General features: G+C 39.1%; 1 protein-coding gene across 3 annotated transcripts in view; it reads right to left on the minus strand.

The window, feature by feature from the left end:
• LOC124616078 overlaps positions 1 to 20,380 on the minus strand; it is a 60,842-nt gene that overhangs the window by 40,118 nt on the left and 344 nt on the right. The window contains exons 1-3 of one of the 3 annotated variants that reach the window (XM_047144324.1): positions 20,127 to 20,271; positions 19,640 to 19,730; positions 12,431 to 13,083 (exon numbers count right to left, since the gene is read on the minus strand). In XM_047144324.1, coding sequence (XP_047000280.1) covers positions 12,431 to 13,083; positions 19,640 to 19,730; positions 20,127 to 20,145 — 763 coding nt within the window. In that variant the 5' untranslated portion in view covers positions 20,146 to 20,271. Of the gene's footprint in view, positions 1 to 12,430; positions 13,084 to 19,639; positions 19,731 to 20,074; positions 20,272 to 20,380 lie in introns of those variants that run through there. The other 2 variants (XM_047144325.1, XM_047144323.1) reach the window with 2 other exon arrangements.

Raw genomic sequence — 20,380 nt, forward strand, 5'->3', positions numbered from 1 at the left:
CATCAACGGGGCAGGTGAAGTATTCTGGCTCTTAGAGGTGACTGGGGTTGGCAGAGCTGACGGGGCTAGAACTGTTGTAGTGGAGGCGTAAGATGATGTCGTGCATACTGGATGTAGGCGTTCAAATTTCCTCTTAGCCTCAGGTCAGTCGGTACAGCGTCTTTAACTCCATGATTTTCCTTTCTTTCTGGGGAATCCTGCAGTCTGGTGAGCAAGGCGGATGGTGCTCTCCACAGTTGACACAGATGGGAGGCGGGGCACATGGAGTATTGGGATGTGATGGGCGACCGCAATCTCGACATGTGATGCTGGAAGTACGGCGGGAAGACAGATGACCGAACTTCCAACATTTAAGGCACCGCATTGGGGGAGGGGTATGGGGTTTTACATCACAGTAGTAGACCATCACCTTGACCTTCTCGGGTAATGTATCACCCTTTCAGGCCAAGATGAAGGCACCGGTGGCAACCTGATTATAGCTCGGACCCCAGTGGACATGCCGAACAAAATTACGCCTCGCCATTCTAAATTGGCGCACAGCTCATGGTCAGACTGAAAAAGAAGGTCCCTGTGAAACATGATATCCTGGACCGTATTTAAGCTCTTACGGGGCATGATGGTTACAGAAACATCGCCAACTTGCTACAAGCGAATAACATTCACGACTGAGCAGAGGATGCTGTTCTGATCAAGACTGACCCAGATCTCATTTTGGACAAGCCCTCCACCTCCCCAAACTTGTGCTCTAAATGCTTAACAAAAAACTGAGGCTTCATCGTCATGAAAGATTCCCAATCAGCTCTCGAACATACAAGGTACCGGGGCGAATAAGAGCTGCTGCCATCCTTATCCTGACGTTCCTCCCATGGTGTGGCCAGGGAGGGGAACAATTTGGGGTCATACTTCTATGCCTTGAATTGAGCCCGTCAACACTTAGAGACTGCTAGTGTTTGACCACCTGCAAGAGATGATGTACTAAGCTTCATTGCGTGTCATCCACCCTGATGCGACCCACTCTGAACAGGGGCCCTCCCCATGGGCGCCACCCAGCCGCAGCAAAGGCCGCCTGGCAGGACGGCCATTGCCGGGAGTCCCGATGCCCCAGGGGGATGGGCATCTACCCCTTGGCATACGTGGGGAGTTAACGGCGCAGGTATCAGCAGTGTTACCATCGTTCTACTAATCTATCACACATACAAGTTCAGGTGCACTGACACCATGTGGAGCTAAGTCTGTTGGCATGAAAAGTTGCACCAACGGACTTAGCTCCACATGCTGTCAGTGCACCTGAACTTGTATGTGTGATAGATTATTAGAACGACAGTAACACTGACAGTTCAGTGTATATTTAACAACATATTACGATGCTATAAGTGTCGTACTCATCGGATCTTGTGTGACTCTCTCACAGTCAAAAGGGTGCTTTTTGACGACAACATGTACTCACGTCAGATAGTCTTATATTCTGACAGAATGTAACTTTTGTAGTGTTACTTGAAAATGGCCGTAAGGCCGAAATTGCAGTCGTAATAATAAACATTTTATACAGTCAACGGCGACTATGATGTATTTTAAGAATTGTGAAAATACGTTGTTGGCACCCACTTACATAGGGAGGAACGTTTATCACAATAAAATAAGAGAAATTAGAGCTCGCAAGGAAAGATAAAAGCATTTAAATTTCCTGCGTGCTGTTCGAGAGGGGAGCGGTAGAGAAATACATGTAGCTTGAAGGTGGTTCTATGATCGCTCTGCCAGGGACTTAATTGTGAATTGCAGAGCGATCAAGTAGATGTAGATGCTTCACTAGCGGTCGAGGAGGTTTATGTCCTGCATTTATAACTTCTCCAAATGTGAATCTGAAAGCGATAATTCTATTATTGACATTTTGAAGACTCAAGAATGAGCTGCAGAAGTACGTGTCGGCAAGAGAACTGTAAAGAGAATAGTAAACAAGAATGTCAGAACTGTAGAATCCTCACAAAAATTTGTTTTTGTGTCACCTGAAAATCATCGAAATCGCATGAAACCTGTAAGACAAATAGATGGTTTTGACAATGATGTTTTAAAGCACTCCGAGTCTGAAAAGTATACAGGGCGTAAACTTTCAATTGACAAACCAGAATTACTCGAAAAATAAGCTTCACATGAAAAGATGCATGGAATCCGAAGTTGATTATTTTCAGGGGGACATCTGCTAGTGCTAAAATTAGCCCGCCACCCCAGCCCCCTGGGGGTGAGGCGGGAGGAAACTTAAAAATTTCAAATGGGAACCCCCATTTTTTATTGCAGAATCAGATTCTACATAAAAAACTATGTACATTTTGTCTTAAACATTTGTTTTGATTCTTGGTAGTTGGCGCTGTTATTCAAGAAAATCCATGTTCTCATTTTTGCATGGAAAATGGTTACAGACAAATAAAAAACACTTATTTACTTTGTAAATTTTGATTCGCTAAAACTAAAACTCTCCCTCTCTCCCCATAGGGGCAGGGTTTGAGAGAGACGAATTAGAGTTTTACAAATGTTGACCCAAATACTAATTTTTTCCGCAGATTTGGATAAGTTTTGTGTGTTTCGTGGTCATGAGGCCGCACAACTTTTAATTAGCAAACAAATCATCTCACTAGCTAACTAACTAACCAAACATCCTACTTACTAATGTGTGAACTCATTAACTAAAAAACTGACTCACAAACCTAATTTTTAATTAGATTCGGAGTAGTCATTCTTGTTTGTTGAGAGGTCTCACAACTGGGGTGCTTAGTTAATTTGAGTCTTTTAATTTTGGGTGTAAAAATGTAGAAATGACATTCATAAATTTATTGAATTAAATCACATATTGTTCACACCTTTACTTTGTTTCAGAATATCGCGGCTGTTACGTCATTTACATTTTTAGAATTATATATGATAATCAATATCCCACTCAGCCCTGATCGATAATTGATGCTCTTATCCAGCCCTTGCTGATGAGTGGCGTAATGTTTCGGAGTGCCACCGATAGGTGACGCAGGGACAAGAAATCCGCCCTTTCTCGTAATAAGACTGAGCTTTAGAAATTATAAGTATTAATGTAATAAACACACTGCATCTTTTACCCATCTGAGCATTCAGATAGCAATACATCATTTATAACGATTGTCTTTTGGGTGACTTATGTTTGATTACCTTGTGTGACTGCGTTCGCGGCTTATGCTCGCTACCAGTCGTGTTTGATGTTGAGTTAGTACTGCTAGGCGGAATTACAGCGAGCGGGCCGCTTCTTGCTCATAGAAATTCTAACCTGCCTTTCTCACCACCCCCTACCTTTCCCCTCTTGAGATTAATAGGTGGCTTATGTCATTATGAATTATCTTTCTGTGGACGAAAAAGTTGAGACGGTGTATATTTTTTGAGAAAGTGGGAAAAATTTTGACGATGCAGTTGTGCATTATCTGCAGCATTTTCCTGGGCAAGTGCAATCGTGGTCCTGTTTTGTTAAGAGTTATTAAACAATTTACTGCATAAGGTAGTGTGAACCAGAAATAAAGAACCCGTGCAGCTACTACTTGTGGAGAAAACAATCAAGTGGAAGTCCTAGCTGCTGTGGCTCATAATCCACATGCGACCACAAGAGAAATAGCAAGGCAATCAGGAATTTCACACATGAGTGTTTGGAAAATCCTGAAGCTCCACAAATTTCATCCATACCATGTATCCATGCATCAGGAACTACATGACGACTTCCAAAACCGTCTAACATTTTGTCACTGGGCAGTTCAGCAGATGCAAACAAACGAAAACTTTTTTGCCAGATTACTTTTCTCCGATGAAGCAACATTCACAAACAACGGTGAAGTTAATAGCCATAACATGCAGCACTGTAGTGAACAGAACCCACACTGGTTTCGAGAAGTCAACCATCAGCGACCTTTGTCAGTCAATGTTTGGTGTGGTATAATTGGCGATAAACTGATTGGTCCATATTTTATCGACGGTAATTTGAATGGCAACAAATATCAACACCTACTTGAAAATGAACTGCCAGATCTACTTTAAGACCTGAGCATCGCACTTCGACAAAACATGTGGTTTCAACATGATGGTTGTCCAATGCATTATTCATTAGTAGCGCGCAGTGTATTAGATCGACTTTACCATGGTCGCTGGATCGGCAGGGCAGGTCCTGTGAATTGGCCAGCCAGATCGCCTGACCTTATCTTGCCAGATTTTTTCTTATGGGGTTATCTAAAAGGTATCGTTTATCAGGAAATGCCTACCACTCCCGAAAACATGATGCAAAGAATAAGAGATGCTTGTGCTGCAATTACACCAGAAATGTTATCAAGATGTCTGCAGGGATTTACGGCACGAGTCAATAAATTCATTGAAGTTGAGGTCATCACTCTGAACATTTTATTTCATAAAATGGTGAGGTGCAAGGGATTTACAGACAACAAGCAGGCTGAAAGTGAGAGGCGAGGGGACTCACTGGAAACAAACACCCCAAAATTCATTTACTTACAAGTACTTGAAAATAATCAACAATAAAAGAAAACAAATTGTTCCTTTTCAGGACAACCAAATATTAAACGGGAATACATTCATCTTTAGTTAGCGAGTGGGTTAGTCTTTTCCTCCGTTAGTCTTTTAGTTTGTTTACTCTGTTAGTCAATGAGTTCACTCGTTAGTAAGTAGGGTGTTTGGTTAGTTAGTTAGCTAGTCAGATGATTTGTTTGATAATTAAAAGTTGGGTGGCCTCATGACCAAGAAACAAACAAAACTTATCCAAATCTGCGGAAAAAATTAATATTTGGGTCAACATTTGTAAAACTCTTAATTGCTCTCTCTCAAACCCCATCCTATGCGGAGACAGGGAGAGTTTTAGTTTTAGCGAATAAAAATTTACGAAGTAAATAAGCGTTTTTTATTTATCCGTAACCATTTTCCACGCAAAAATGAGAACATGGATTTTCTTGAATAACAGCGCCAACTACTGAGAATCAAAACAATGTTTAAGATAAAATGTATATAGCTTTTTTTAATGTAGAATCTGATTTTGCAATAAAAAATGGGGGTTCCCATTTGAAATTTTTAAGTTTCCTCCCGCCCCACCCCCAGGGGGCTGGGGTGGCGGGCTAATTTTAGCACCAGCAGATGTTCTCCCAAAAACAATCAACTTTAGATTCTACACATTTTTTTTGTGTGAAGCTTATTTTTCGAGTTATTCTGGTTTGTCAACATAAAATTTACACCCTGTATAAGAAGGGAATACCCAACATCACAAAAACTTGTTGCAATTATGCCTGAGCAAATTGGTTTCGAAGGTAGCGGTTCATCAGTGTAAAGAATTATTAATACATTGGTTTTAAACATGTTAAGAAGAGAGTTTTTAATGGAAAGAAGAGAGACAGAAGCAGCACTAAGAACATTCGTTATAAAGATGCATGATACAAGAGGAGGAGGTAGTTCTACAGTGTATTAACCTTGATGAAACCAGTGTTGCCAACTCCTAAAAAACGTTCCCCCTAGGATCAATTCGAAATCCCCCTAAATCTTCCTTCAAACCCCCTAAAATTAAAAATATTCATCTGTGTTTGATAGAAACATTAAACTATTAATAAAAAACATTCGGGTAGGAAAAAATGATGATTTTATTTACATAGTCTTATTTTAAACAATGCAACTTACAATCTACATACCCTAATATGACAAACAGACAATGGCGAATTTTTTCGACTAATTCTTTGTGATGACGTTCATTTATAAAAAAAATAGACATTTTTATGTAAGTATGTGTGATTCATTATTTGAAAAACTCAATAATGCTGTTTGTTAACTAACTTAGGGGATAGTAAATCTGAAAGTTAAGACAATAATGATAAGGAGAAAAAAATTACGCACAGTACAAATTATTCTAATTTAACATGAAACAAAAATATTTCAGGAATGATAAAAATGTGCTCTCATTTCGCCTTACAAAACATTGAATATTTCGCCAATTGCTTGAGTATCATGTTGAGTTTTACTATTGCCTGAATGTTTGTGATCATACATATTGACACTGAATAATTCAAGCATACGAGTGGATGGAACGAATTTGACACACAAACTTCAGTCTCTTTGCAATGTAAATCTTACCATCAAGATACTTCTAAGTACTTCAAAAGACCGATTATTGCATAATTTATTTTTAATTACACTGTATGTTGAAAAAGCATGTTCGACACTTGTGTTTGATATTGGTAGCGTAAGTAGTGCCATTAAAAATTTGGCTGTATTTCCAAAACGCTTTTCTCCAGAGGAATCACAATGTTGAAATACCTCGGTATAAAATTCAATGGAGTTGGTTACATTTTGCCATGACTTATTTTGCAACCGATTCAATTCCAATTTTATTTCATTCTTGTTGCCATATAAGCAAGTTCTGTAAATTTTAGTGAAAATGCTAGACACACACTGTTTTATTTGAGACAATGCAACTTGAGGGTGAAGATTGTCCACCGTCTTCAGAATAGACAAATTATCTGGCAATATTTTTTGAATTTCTCACCCCAAAGTACAGAGAAATTTCTTGTACCGTTCTTTGACATCTGGTAAGACTTTTTCAGCGATATTTTGTGCAATGGAATGAAACTCAGAGCTAAAATACACTGCGGACGTATGCATTAGATGGGACTCGAAATCAAAATCTCTAGTCACTCAATTTCTGTAGGCTCAATGATACAATAAGTTTTTGTAGTAAACTTTTGAACATCAAAAAGAGATCTTTGAGCAACTTAGTAGGTTCCACGTGGTCACTTTGGAAAACTAAATTCAGTCGCATTATAGTTTTCAGTCCAAATTTTAAGAAGACCAAGAAAGCTTTGAATGGTAATCTTGTCATAATATCGTAAAGCTGTTCAGCCATAAAGCATTTATCTTCCAATTTAGCAACTGAAAATAGCAGTTGTAGTTCTTCCCACTGATCTAATATTGTGTTAATTGACTCGGACCATGCAAGCCAACGTGTTCCACTAAGGCCTTGAATCTTTTTTGGTTTTCCAGTACCATTCATAGTTTAGTACAATATCTTATACTTTTCTCTTCGTTTAGGGCTACAGGAAAACCAATTATGTGTTTCCTGTACTAAGAATTCCACTGACGTGGTAATCTCTCCAATGCCTTTTCAGTGCATAGATGGAGTGAATGACAAACACACCTCATGACAGTTATGTAACTTATTTCATTTTTAAACAGAGACTTGAGTGAACTGTGTTTCCCAACCATGACACACACACACACACACACACACACACACACACACACACACACACACACACACCCCATCGATGGCAATCCCAACCATATTTTCAACTGACAAACCATCTCCTAACTGAGTTTTAATGGCACCATGCATACTTTTTGCATCAGCATCAATTATTTTTATCAATCTGTGAAAAGTTGTGATCAGTGCCTTTTTCTTTGCACAGAAAAATCACAGCATAACACACAAAACTTTTTGCATTAAAAGATCACCGCTCTCGTCGATTATGAGCAAATACGGACCATCACCAATTGGCTTCTGCCAAATACTGAAGCATGCATCGACCAAGCACATTTTTAATTAACATCGAACATTTAATACAATGGAGTCTTAGATCCAAAATTGCAGGAGACGAAGGGTATAGCTGTGGTAGTATCTCAATCATGTGGTCCACAGTCTGTAATGAACTGTGCTCTGAGATGAATGCAGCAATTTTCAATTCAGTGATCTTGGTTGTTTCTGACAAAACTGATTTGAACATTGAAGTTAAAGTTTTGCATGACTTTGCAGATTTCTCGAATGCTAGAGCCTTCTTATGTTTATCAGTCTTTGCATGACTCACGAGATCCTTTTTGTCCACTTTTAATGTAATTCGACAGTACTTGCAAGTCGCGGAGCATGAATCATTTGGATCAGGTCCTATCCAACCTGTAATATAAATAATATGATATTCAAAAAACAAAGATGATGTGACTTACCAAATGAAAGTGCTGGCAGGTCGACAGACACACAAACGAGCACAAACATACACACAAAGTTCAAGCTCTCGCAACAAACTGTTGCCTCATCAGGAAAGAGGGAAGGAGAGGGAAAGACGAAAGGATGTGGGTTTTAAGGGAGAGGGTAAGGAGTCATTCCAATCCCGGGAGCGGAAAGACTTACCTTAGGGGGAAAAAAGGACGCGTATACACTCCCATACACACACACACACACACACACACACACACACACACACACACACACACACACACACACATATCCATCCACACATATACAGACACAAGCAGACATATTTAAAGACCATGGTCTTGGAGACTAGCGTAAACTATTTCCATCATAGCCCCTCATATATATATATATAAACACACTCATGCTCATAAAGACTCATGCTTTAAAGACCATGGTCTTTAAATATGTCTGCTTGTGTCTGTATGTGTGTGGATGGATATGTGTGTGTGTGTGCGCGCGCGAGTGTATACCCGTCCTTTTTTCCCCCTAAGGTAAGTCTTTCCGCTCCCGGGATTGGAATGACTCCTTACCCTCTCCCTTAAAACCCACATCCTTTCGTTTTTCCCTCTCCTTCCCTCTTTCCTGATGAGGCAACAGTTTGTTGCGAAAGCTTGAATTTTGTGTGTATGTTTGTGTTCGTTTGTGTGTCTGTCGACCTGCCAGCACTTTCATTTGGTAAGTCACATCATCTTTGTTTTTAGATATATTTTTCCTACGTGGAATGTTTCCCTCTATTATAACCATATCATTAATATGATATTCAATAATATATAATAGTATTTATCAGTGCAAATTAAACCAGATTGACAAGTTTTAGGCAATTTTTTAATGAGTTGCAAAGACCACCTCAACTGCCTGGGGAACGGAATAAATGTAAAAATATTAGTTAAAAAGAGCTTTCACACCACCTCCGTATCAAAAGTTACAAGTGCAAGCATGAAAATATTCAAAATGCTGTGCCGATAGAAATATCCCCATTGTCCATGATCACATTCAGTTATTCTTTCTCTCGGACAGAGTATGATAAGGAGAATATAATATTTCAACTAGAATGCGATTTACTATGTACAATTTTTGTACCAATTAAGAAAAAGGGAGTGCTGGATCAGTCTCCCAACATTTCACATATTTTTGTTGATATCATTTCGTGTTTTCTTTTGGCATTCTACAATGAATATAAGCACCAATTCTTAATCACTGATGTTCTTGTTCATTTCATGGCACTTTAGAAAGACAATTACAACTTACTTTGCAATTTTAAAGAGTAGATTATGTTGCTACATAGGCCATCAGTTACCTGGCCATGTTATCTTAACCATGCAGAATAGAGTGTGCACAGGATAGGAGAATACGTAGTACCAGCATACTTGAAATGCGTTCTTTCGATAGTTCTGTGTTCTACTGCGAGCGGCGCAAAGATACGCAACATCCACCAATACCAGTACAATAGTGTTTAGCGCTTGCACAGTATGAAGCTCTTTCCCATTACCTTGGAGACTAGCGTAAACTATTCCCATCATAGCCCCTCTATATATATATAAACACACTCATGCTCATAAATTAAGAATAATTGCAGAATGTGGTGCCATAGAACGTGGCACTACACAAAACTGGTGCTAACAGCACAGGCACATAGGGAACACACACGACACAGATATTTAAGTCCACGGTATTGGTGATAAGTTGAGAAAACCGTCCCGAAACACACGTGCTACAAAATGCCACTGTTTCCTGAGCATGTACCCCGACATCAATATGGGATATGATCACCATGCACACGTACATAGGCCACACAACAGGTTGTCACACTCTGGATCAGATGGTCGAGCAGCTGCTGGGGTATAGCCTCCCATTCTTGCACCAGTGCCTGTCGGAGCTCCTGGCTCCTGAAGTGTCGTAGGGGTTTGAAGACATGCAGCGATACTTTGACCGAGAGCATTGCAGACATGCTCGATAGGGTTTAGGTCTGGAGAACAGGCAGGCCACTCCATTCAGCTGATATATTCTGTTTCAAGGTAATCCTCCACGATGGCAGCTTGGTGGGGCCATGCGTTATCATCCATTAGGCGGAAGGTGGGACCCACTACATCCCTGAAAAGGCAGACATACTGGTGCAAAATGACATTCCGTTACACCTGACCTGTTACAGTTCCTCTGTCAAAGACATGCAGGAATGTACGCGCACCAGTACGCGCACCATCAAACAACAACCTCCATACATGTCGCTTTCAAGGACATTAAGGGGTTGGTATCTGGTTCCTGGTTCACGCCAGATGAAAACCTGTCGAGAATCACTGTTCTGACTATACCTGGACTCGTCCATGAACATAACCTGGGACCACTGTTCCAATGACCAATTACTGGGTTCTTGACACCAGGCTTTATATGTGATCTCCTGTGACCAGAGGTCAGTGGAATGCACCTTGCAGGTCTCCAGATGAATAAACCATGTCCGTTCAGCCATCTGTAGACTATGTGTCTGGAGACAACTGTTATAGAGGCTGCGATAGGGTCCCGAGCAAGGCTACATGCAATACTCTATGGCCGTCTGTGGACACTGATGGTGAGATATCGGTCTTCTTGTGGTATTTTACACTGTGGACATCCTGTACTGTAGCACCCGGACAAGTTTCCTGTCTGCTGGAATCATTGCCATAATCTTGAGATTACACTTTGTGGCACACAGAGGGCCCATGCTACGACTTGCTGTGTTTGACCAGCCTCCAATCACCTAGTATTCTACCCCTCATAACGTGTGTTCTTGGAGCCGTTTTCAACACACAGTCACCACTAGCACATCTGAGAACGTCTGCACACTTACTTGCTGCACCGTACTCTGACATGCACCAATGACGTAGGTCAAATGCACAGCATGGTCATACCCAGAGGCGATTTAAACCAACAAACTGCCCACCAGAGCGTTGTTTCACCATGTATCAGCATTATACTTATTTACGGGCATGAGTGTATGTCTTAGATGTTGCCGACCATAGTGCCGCCACAACAGGTATTGATTTCGTGTCCACTGCTGAAGCACGCTGTGCACACTCATTTGCTCTAGTCTCCATAATCTCAACTGCTGTCGTTCACACACGCTTCCTGTCTCTCTCTCAACCACTGTGCCGCATTATACTTAAGCATGACAACCAACAAGCTGTCTATCTGCATGAATGGCCACAGACAAACAGTGGCCAAGAAACAGCTGGGCCACCCTGCTGCTGAGCACACCGCCCAACATGACATTCTTCATTTCAATGACTGCTTCACAGCCTGTGCCATATGGATTCTTCCTACCAACACCAATTTTTCTGAACTGCATAGATGGGAACTCTGCTTGCAATATATCGCTACATTCGCGTAACCCTCCTGGCCTCAACCTTAGTTGGTAATTGTCCTGACCCATCCGGCCCTTCCCTGTCCCCATTCCAGCACTACAAAGCCCTTTATTCCACCAAGGCACCAGTCTTTTTACTTCTCTCCTTTTCCGGTACCACCCCCTCTCCCCTGGCCTCCGTCTAACCTCCCGCCTGCACCTAGCTGCCTTATGCTCTCTCGACCTCATCCCTGCATTTTGTGTGTGTGTGTGTGTGTGTGTGTGTGTGTGTGTGTGTGTGTGTGTGACTGATCTATTTTTGAGAAAGGCCTTATTGGCTGAAAGCTTAGTTTGTGACAGTCTTTCTGTTGCACCTATCTGTGACTCAGCTTCTTCACTATATGGTAAGTAGCAACTATCCTTTTCATAATATTATTCTGTACATTAGCAATTAGAACAAATATGATATTAGCACTGAAAAATCTGTTGTAGAATGACAACTATTTACATTGCAATTTATCCACTCTCGACCTCTTTCTCATCAACTAAGGCCTACCTAATGCAAAACAATATGTGACCCAAGTGATGAGCTCTCAACACATCCTACGTAATGACCGAAAATTCGGCTTGCTAATAATACCTTCAGTTTTAAAAGTTTGATTTCTCGTACACTAAGTCTTGGCCAAATAAGCTGGAAACTGGTTCATAATAAAGAAATATTAGTTCAACAAAACAGTTAGTTTACTTTCCAAACTTAAATTATGTCAACTCATGTAAAGATAAAAGCATATGCAATGTTACACAAATTGGAGGACACTAATGTATGCTTATTTCTAGCACATCCAAGACAACATAAGCTTTTGGTCATCACACATGCTGTTGCAAGAGATCAGTGATTTACATCTAAAAGAGTTAAGTAGATGATGCCTACCATTTGATGGTGGCGTAGTCGTCTAATTGCTTAGTAGACATTAAAAATATTATGACTGGCACAGAAACTGTAATATTTTTAAGATTAGCAGTCAAAGTCCTCACAACACAGTCCATAATGGATGTAACAGTTATTACTATGTTTTCTTAACTTTATGTCTAATGCCTACCTGACACTTCATCGCCTTCTTGATACAGAAGCATCTGCTGATTCTGCATAACTTGAACATTTTGACAATGCCTTGCCCCAGTAGCATGTTTCTCAAGTTCACTTTTACCTGCATTCATTGTTGTATTACATGCTAAGCACCTTGCCTTGCTTGGGTTAGTTGGATCTCTAGCTAACCAATCTCTAAATATATCAATAGTCAACCACTCAGCTCGGAATAACTTTGGTTTGCCTTTCTTTTTATCTACACTGTCACGTATTCTTCTGGACTTAAATGAATTACTACTGGTATAGTAGTGCGCTTCATCCTTTGATGTGCTTCTTTTTCTTCCTGTTTTAAATTGTGATGGTCTGTTAATGTAAGTATCACTTACATCATCAAACTCTTCCAAAGTATCTTCATCCCATTCATCATCAGTTCCAATACCATCTGATATTTTATCATTAGTTATTACGTCAGACCTTACATCTGTTTCATCTCTCACATTTTTTCTTAAACTTTGCATTGATACATCAGTCTTCAATCTCTTTGGCACTTGTTCTATATTAAGCACTTCATTTTCACGCAAATCTCCACTAACTTCACCTTGATGATCAATTTCTGATACTACTGTTAACTTTTCATTATTGTCAATACTTCTTTTAATGTTTGCACTGAAAACAAAAGGAAGAAATATTATCAGCAATAAAATACAGGAATGTGTTACTTAATAAATTCACTTTTCTGCAGTTTTGTTGCAAACACAATTTGTGTCACATCATAAAGAAGTCAAACACGGTGAACTGTGTAGATTTTATTTTACAGTTGTTTACTAGATCTCTAAAAGGGATGTACAGTTATGTTAGAAAGAACACTATTTTTTTATGGATTACTGGCATAGTGTCCACTGCTTCACTTGCATAGACTCTATGGCCTGCAGAGACTTTTTTTGTTCATGGTTAATCAAATTTTTATGTTGTTCACATATTGCAACACCTTTTAAGCTTTTCGCACTAATTAAGGCCACATTAGCACGATCTTTTCCGAATGTACTTCAGACCAAAAAGCAATTCTGGTAGCTGGAGTCCAAAGTTTTTGTTAATCATGCATTTTGCATTCTTGTGGAGATATTTCTATAGCAACTTTCACCCCCTAACAAATACTTCTTTATATCTAACCAAGATGTGAAACACCAATTTTCATAAATTTTGCTTTAAATTATTTTTAATGTAACGAAATATTTTCTTAAAAATTTTCATCTCCTATTGCATTCCCTTAGTGGTTGAATTTCCACAAACACAAACACATTTTAAAAAAATTTCTAATCAAGAAATCATATACCAAACACACATTATTTTATTTTCTGACCGAGAAACTAAATGCCACGTTTTTGCAGTTCTAGCTTCAAAATTCTCTTACTAGTGTCACTTTCAAAAAGCTTTCATTCTCTATTTGAGCCCCTTAGGTGTGGAATTTTGGACAATTCCTTCTTAAATGGAGCCTACAGTAGAAGATCCACATCCTCTCCAAACTTCAGTTTTCTATCCTAGCACTTTGGGCTGGGCGATGATGAGTCAGTGAATCAGTCTGACTATTCCATCTGCTTAGGGGTTGAATTTCCAAAAACAGTTAAAAACTTATTAATTTTTTCATCTTTAACTGAGACGTCAAACACCAATCTTCAAAGTATTAACTTCAAAAATGCTTTCACAATGAAATATTTTTATGAAACATGTCACCTCCTATTTCACCCCCTTAGGAGATGAATTTCCAAAAACAACTGCATGCTTCTGTTTTATTTGTAACAGAGAAGCCAAATACAAATTTTCATATATTTAGCTTCAAAAATGCTTGCACAATGATGCTACCTTAAAAATACTTTTAACAGTTCCTTATTGATTATATATTTAAAAAACTTTCACCCACTATTTCACCCCCATTGGATCAAATTCCAAAAAATGCTGAAACATATATTTCTTTATTTCGGACCAAGAGACCAAATACTAAATTTTCATAGGCCTAGCTGCAAAATTGCCTTAATAGTGTGATTATTGGTTAAAAAAAAACTTTGCCCCTATTTCACCCTATTCGGGTTGGAATTTTGAAAAATCCCTTTGTAATGACACCTACAGTATAAGACACACACCTTCTGCAAATTTTAAGTTTCTATACTTAGCAGTTTGGGCTGCGCGATGATGAGTCAAGTCAGTACATTGCCTTTTATATAAACGAGGGATGGAACTTTTACAGCTCGTACAAAACAGATATGTGTTTCAAAGTTTTACTGACCTTCAAAGTAGTCGCCAGCAAACGAACAGCATAGAGACAGAAGTGGTGATACTTTCTGCAGGACCTGACCATTATTTTGCAGGACAAGGCAAGCTGTTACTGCTTTGTTTGACTGAAGGTGCTACTTAGTACTATACGACCTACTGCACTCCCCTGACTTAAGCCCCCGTGAGTTCAACTCTATTTCTAAACTGAAGGAAAGGCTTCACAGCACTCGCTTCAGAACTGCTGCAAATTTGTTGGGCAATAAACCATGCTGCTCGAACTGTCACCACAACTGGCACTGCTAAGAGTATCCTACGACTTCCACATCGCTGGCAACAGATTATGCACAAGGCTGGTGACTACTTTGAAGGTCAGTAAAACTTTGAAACACACATTTATTTTGTACGAGCTGTAAATAAATAGTTGCCACTATTAAAGTTACAACCCTCGTACATTATTTCCCATCAGTTCTGTATTGCAGTTATCACTATATTACTTTTTTACGGCCGTACATAGCTATTGATGTATATGCTGGATAGCTTCTCCTTTCTTTACTGTCCCTTAGTGAGAAAACATTAATAAAGCCACTGAACATGTGAGATACTACAGTGCTGTTGAAATTCCTCGGTATATTTCATACCAGCAATTATGTTTGCTACACACCAGGCAAATATCTTTAGAAAAGCACTTGTAAAACTTATATTTATATTAGACGACAACAAATTCCTCTTTTCCAGAAATCGTTCTCATGCTATAGCTGGTTTGCATTTTATACCCTCTCTATTTTAGTCACCATCAGTTATTTTGTGCCCGAATATCAAAATTCAGTGTATAATTTCTTAATCTAATACCCCCTGCATCATATGATTTAAATCAACTTCATTCCAGTAGCCTTGATTTGCTTTTGTTAAGGTTCATCTTATATCCTCCTTTCAAGATATTGTCCATTCCATTCAACTATTCTTCCAAGTACTTTTCTGCCTCTAACTGAATTACAATGACATTGGAAAACCTCTAGTTTTTATTTCTTATCCCTTAACTGTAATTCCAAATTTCTCCTTTGTCTCTTTTACTCCTTGCTCAATGCACAGACTAAACAACATATGGGCTTGGCTACTACTCTTTCTCACTCACTTCTTGACCACTGCTTACCTATCATGTCTGACTCCTAACTGTAATCTGGCTGTTGTACAAGTTTTAAATAACCTTTCATTTCTTGTATTTTATCACTGCTACCTTCAGAATTTCCAAGAGTGTATTCCAGCCAAAAGCTTTATCTAAATCTGCAAATGCTTACATGCAGATTTGCCTTTCCTTAAACCATCTTCTAAGATTCAGTCATAGGGTCAATATTGCCTTAGGCATTCCTAAAATGATGGTTCAGTAATATTCACAACTGCCAGTAACTAGCTTCTTTGGAATTGGAATTATTACATTCTTTTCAAAGTTCAAGGGTATTTCACATGCCACTTATCTTAAAAAGTATGAGGGATGGTTGTAATTTAACATCCCGTCGATATCATGGTAAAGACAGAGCACAAGCTCCGAGTCTGGAAGTATGTGGAAGGAAACTGGCCTTGTCCTGTTCAAGGAAGCCATTGCATTATTTGCCTGCAGTGATTTAGGGAAATTGTAGAAAACTTTCGTCTGGATCATTGGATGGGGATTTTAACTGTCTTCTTTCAGAATGCAAGTACACTTTGTTATCCACTGTGCCACTTCCCTCGGTCTATCTTGCACACCATATGGAATAGTTTTGTCATGGTTGGCTGGCCCAAGGATCTCATTAATTCCATAAATGTTGTCTATTCCAGGGGTCTTGTTTCAATTTAGGCTCTGTCAAATTCCACTTGCAGTATCGTACCTCCCAATTCATATTCATCTACTTCCCCTTCCCTTTCTATAATATTAACTTCAAGTTCATTTCCCTTGTACAGCCCTTCTACATATTCCTTCCACCTTTCCCTCCTCTGTTTAATACCTGCTTGCCAACTGAATTTTGACATTCGTAATTCAGATGGCTGTCTCCCTTTTCTGCAAAGATCTTTTTAATTTTCCCTATAGGTGACATCTGTTGTCTTAGTAATGCATGCTTCTACAGCCTTGCATTTCTTGTCTAGCCATTCCTGCTTTGCCATTTTGCACTTCCTGTCTACCCTTTTTTGCCAGAGACATTTAACATAGACAAAGAGGGGATAGAACAAATTGTTACAGGTTTGAGCCATGGGACAGTCTCATGGAAATGCTGAAGAAACTGATCTGTCAGCAACTTGAAGACAGACACCTATTAAATCACAAAAGTCTTGAGAACCAGTATGAAGTGAAGAATATATTAGAGTGTACGTAGGGGCCACAAAGACCCACCATTCATCCTTCACAGCATGCATGAATGGTCTTATGAGTGGTACAATGGGAAGCATCTCTGCCATGCACTTCACTGTGGTTTCCAGAGTACTGACGTTCATGTATGAGGGCGTGCTGAGAAGTAATGGCTCCAAATTTTTTATGTGAAACTCAGGAAGTTTTTAAATAAAACAAATATTATTAAAATTCTACATCTTTATTCATGTCTACATTTTTATTTCTCAACATAAGTCATCTTGGGGACAAACCCATTTCTCCCAACGAGATAGCAGTTTGTTCATACTATCACTACAGAATGAATGTTTTTGCTGATGGAGAAACAATTTCACCTCTGCTTGGATGGCCTCATCGCTATCAAAGTGAAGTCATCAAAGGTGTTAAGTTTTGGAAACAGATGAAAATCAGATGGCACCACGTCAGGACTGTATGAAAGATGAGTGATGACAGCGAACCCAGGGCACTGGGTAATTGCAGATGTCGCAGTGCTTGTATGTGACTGGCACTGTCATGTTGAAGGAGAATTTGAAACACTATTACAGCATGCTGTTTCTTATGCACCAACATAGTCACATTGTGCACGGACATGTTACTTGCTACAATTTGGAACCCTTTACTGGCAGAAGGCTGTAATTTTGTAGGCATGAAGAATAAAGATGTAGAATGTTAATAACATCTGTTTCATTTTTAAAAGCCTTCAGAGTTATCACACACAAAATTTGGAGGCCTAACTTTTCAGCACACCCTCATAGAATACCATAGCCTGCATCAGTAAGGCTTCAAACAAGTCAATTAAAGTTGCATTAACCTGCCAAGACCCAAAATGTTTGGCAGGACATACGACCAGTGTTGAATATTGATAGAGCTATGCTCACAGAAGTGTCAGCACATGTGTCAGAGCAACTCAGTCTCAGATCTTGAAATAAAAATGACAAGTTCACACACTGATAATGTCTAGAGCTTAGCTATCTCAAGTCAGTTTTGCCACTTTGCAGTCAGTGTGACCATAGAAGCATGCCAACTGACAGGATTTTGGCACTTTTTAGAGAGTTCATGTGGGCTTTTGGGGAGACAGGGAAGGGACACAAACAGTTTAATTAATTTCCTGCTAACTCTACAGCACCTTAAAATTTCCCAGGAGAGTAAGTGTGTGGTAAAGCTGTGTTACAATCTTAGTAACAACTGCTTTATCTAAGGCACCTTGTGGAGGTTAACAGGGTTAGCACTTCATTACACTGTGCGACAGCTGTGATAGCAAATTTCTTAAGACTAAAACAAAGAACACATGGGGAATCAATTGTTGGCATTTTCAGTCAGTCATGAGGCAGCAAACACATGCGGGGCACATCATCACGAGGGAGTGTCCACTGCATGGACTGGTGAAGCCTCATGACTGATAGAAAATGCCACAGAAGCTGTACAATGTTGTGGACACTAAGTGGTACATGATTAAAGGAGCTCTATATTCATGGAGTTTCCCTCGCTAGCCATTAATCTTATTTGTAGTGTAAATTATTCTGTATTACTGGGAAGTTACATAGGCTATGCAGTGCTCAGCAACTTCCTTCAGTACCATTTTACCTCACTCACAAAATTTCAAGATTGATGGTCTGGAGAATTTTGATCATTTGCCCTAGGTTGCTGTTGAAGTTCCAGTTTATCACATAGTGGAGGCAAATAACTGGTGGCACACAACTGAACTGTCTATCTGCGTAAAGGGAAGACATGGTGTAGTACCTACTGCAAAACTTTCCTTTCACACTGAAGATGGCAAACTTTCAAGCAACTTCATTTTTGCACTATTATTGCAAGTACCGGGATTTACAATAGCATTACTTAGCAATTACTGTCTTAAGGTTTTATTAAATTAAAAAATCAGAAGAAGATTATCCTGAATTTTGTAAGCTGCATTTCCTTGCTGGCCTACTTTTTTTCTGCCTCAAATTGCTTCACATTTCACTCCTCAATGAACAAACACTTTCCCAGATAGGCTGAATCACACTGCAGATGAGCCATGCCGTGGGGGCTAACAAGAAACTCTTCCAAAAGTGGATCCTCTATATTTTATGCTAGTTATCTTTTCTTTACATGATAATGTTATCTACCCACAGGGCACCTCAATGACATGGCTTAATAAAACAAAATTCTTGCCTCTGTATACTGCCCTTCAATAAGACTTTACACTGTAATACACTATTTAGTTTCAACATTATTGTCTTCTGAAAGGATCAAATTATAACAGTATTTACCACAAAGTGGTAGAAGCTTATTTTATTTAGTATATTAAATAATGCACTGCAGTACATGATCATCATATATGACACGATGAATTAATGTAGGCCTTAGCCTACTTCTGAACTTTTTATGTACATACATTATAATTATCTTGCATAGGGTTAACAGAACATGTATTCATGATTCAAATAACTTTGCTAATAACAATAGGTACAACATTAGGCACCCTTTTGTAAAGTCAAAGTGAAACAGAAAAAACATAAAGCAAGGAACGAGTTGGAAGAAAGAAGCTGAGCTGAGAAATACTAAAGATGGTAATAACTTTTTAGTCATATGATAAGCACCTAGGCAGCATCTTACCTGGACGAATTTGAGCCATGTGTCAATGTTACCAGATTTGTGCATTTAACTATCTGTGTCACTGCCGATGTAGGAATATGCTTCAAACTGACTGTAAACAAAATACAACTTTTATTATGAAACTACTATGCACGTCCAGGGTGCCTTAAGATATATTTACAGAATAGCAGCTCATTGGAGACCCAATCTGAATTTCTAATAACATTTCCGCGATTTTTTTGTTCAACAGCTCTGCAGTTGTCACGAAGCCCACGAAAATCGAGTAAACTGCTTTATCTACAATAGACCTTCAACAAATTATCACATGTACTTCCTACACATCAATAAACAAAAACTATATAGAGATTATAAATAAGGGACGTATAGGTAGCTTTCTCGTCCAGTTTTCAAACAAAACATGTCATCTACATATTTGTACTGAAGTTGTTTACTAGCCCATGGATCATATTTTACAATATTGTTGCTACGACTTATTAAAGTCATTCACCAAGCCTCTGTAGGAACATTTGGAAGGTTCCTAACCACAGGGAAAGTATAATAAATTATGCTGTTATAAGGCAACCGAATTATTTGTGCTACTCGAAATTCAAATACAACAAAAATTAAAGCATGTGTCACACAGTGGTAAATTTTGTGTCTGTACAGAAACCGACGGAGAAGTTTCTGTGCAATTTCCCTACTCCACATTCGAACTAAGTTCTACACCAAAAGGCGTAATTATTTCGTATGAAAGTTGAAGTA

The sequence above is a fragment of the Schistocerca americana genome, chromosome 5 (genome assembly GCF_021461395.2).
Source record: "Schistocerca americana isolate TAMUIC-IGC-003095 chromosome 5, iqSchAmer2.1, whole genome shotgun sequence".
NCBI classification, from domain to species: Eukaryota; Metazoa; Arthropoda; class Insecta; order Orthoptera; family Acrididae; genus Schistocerca; species Schistocerca americana.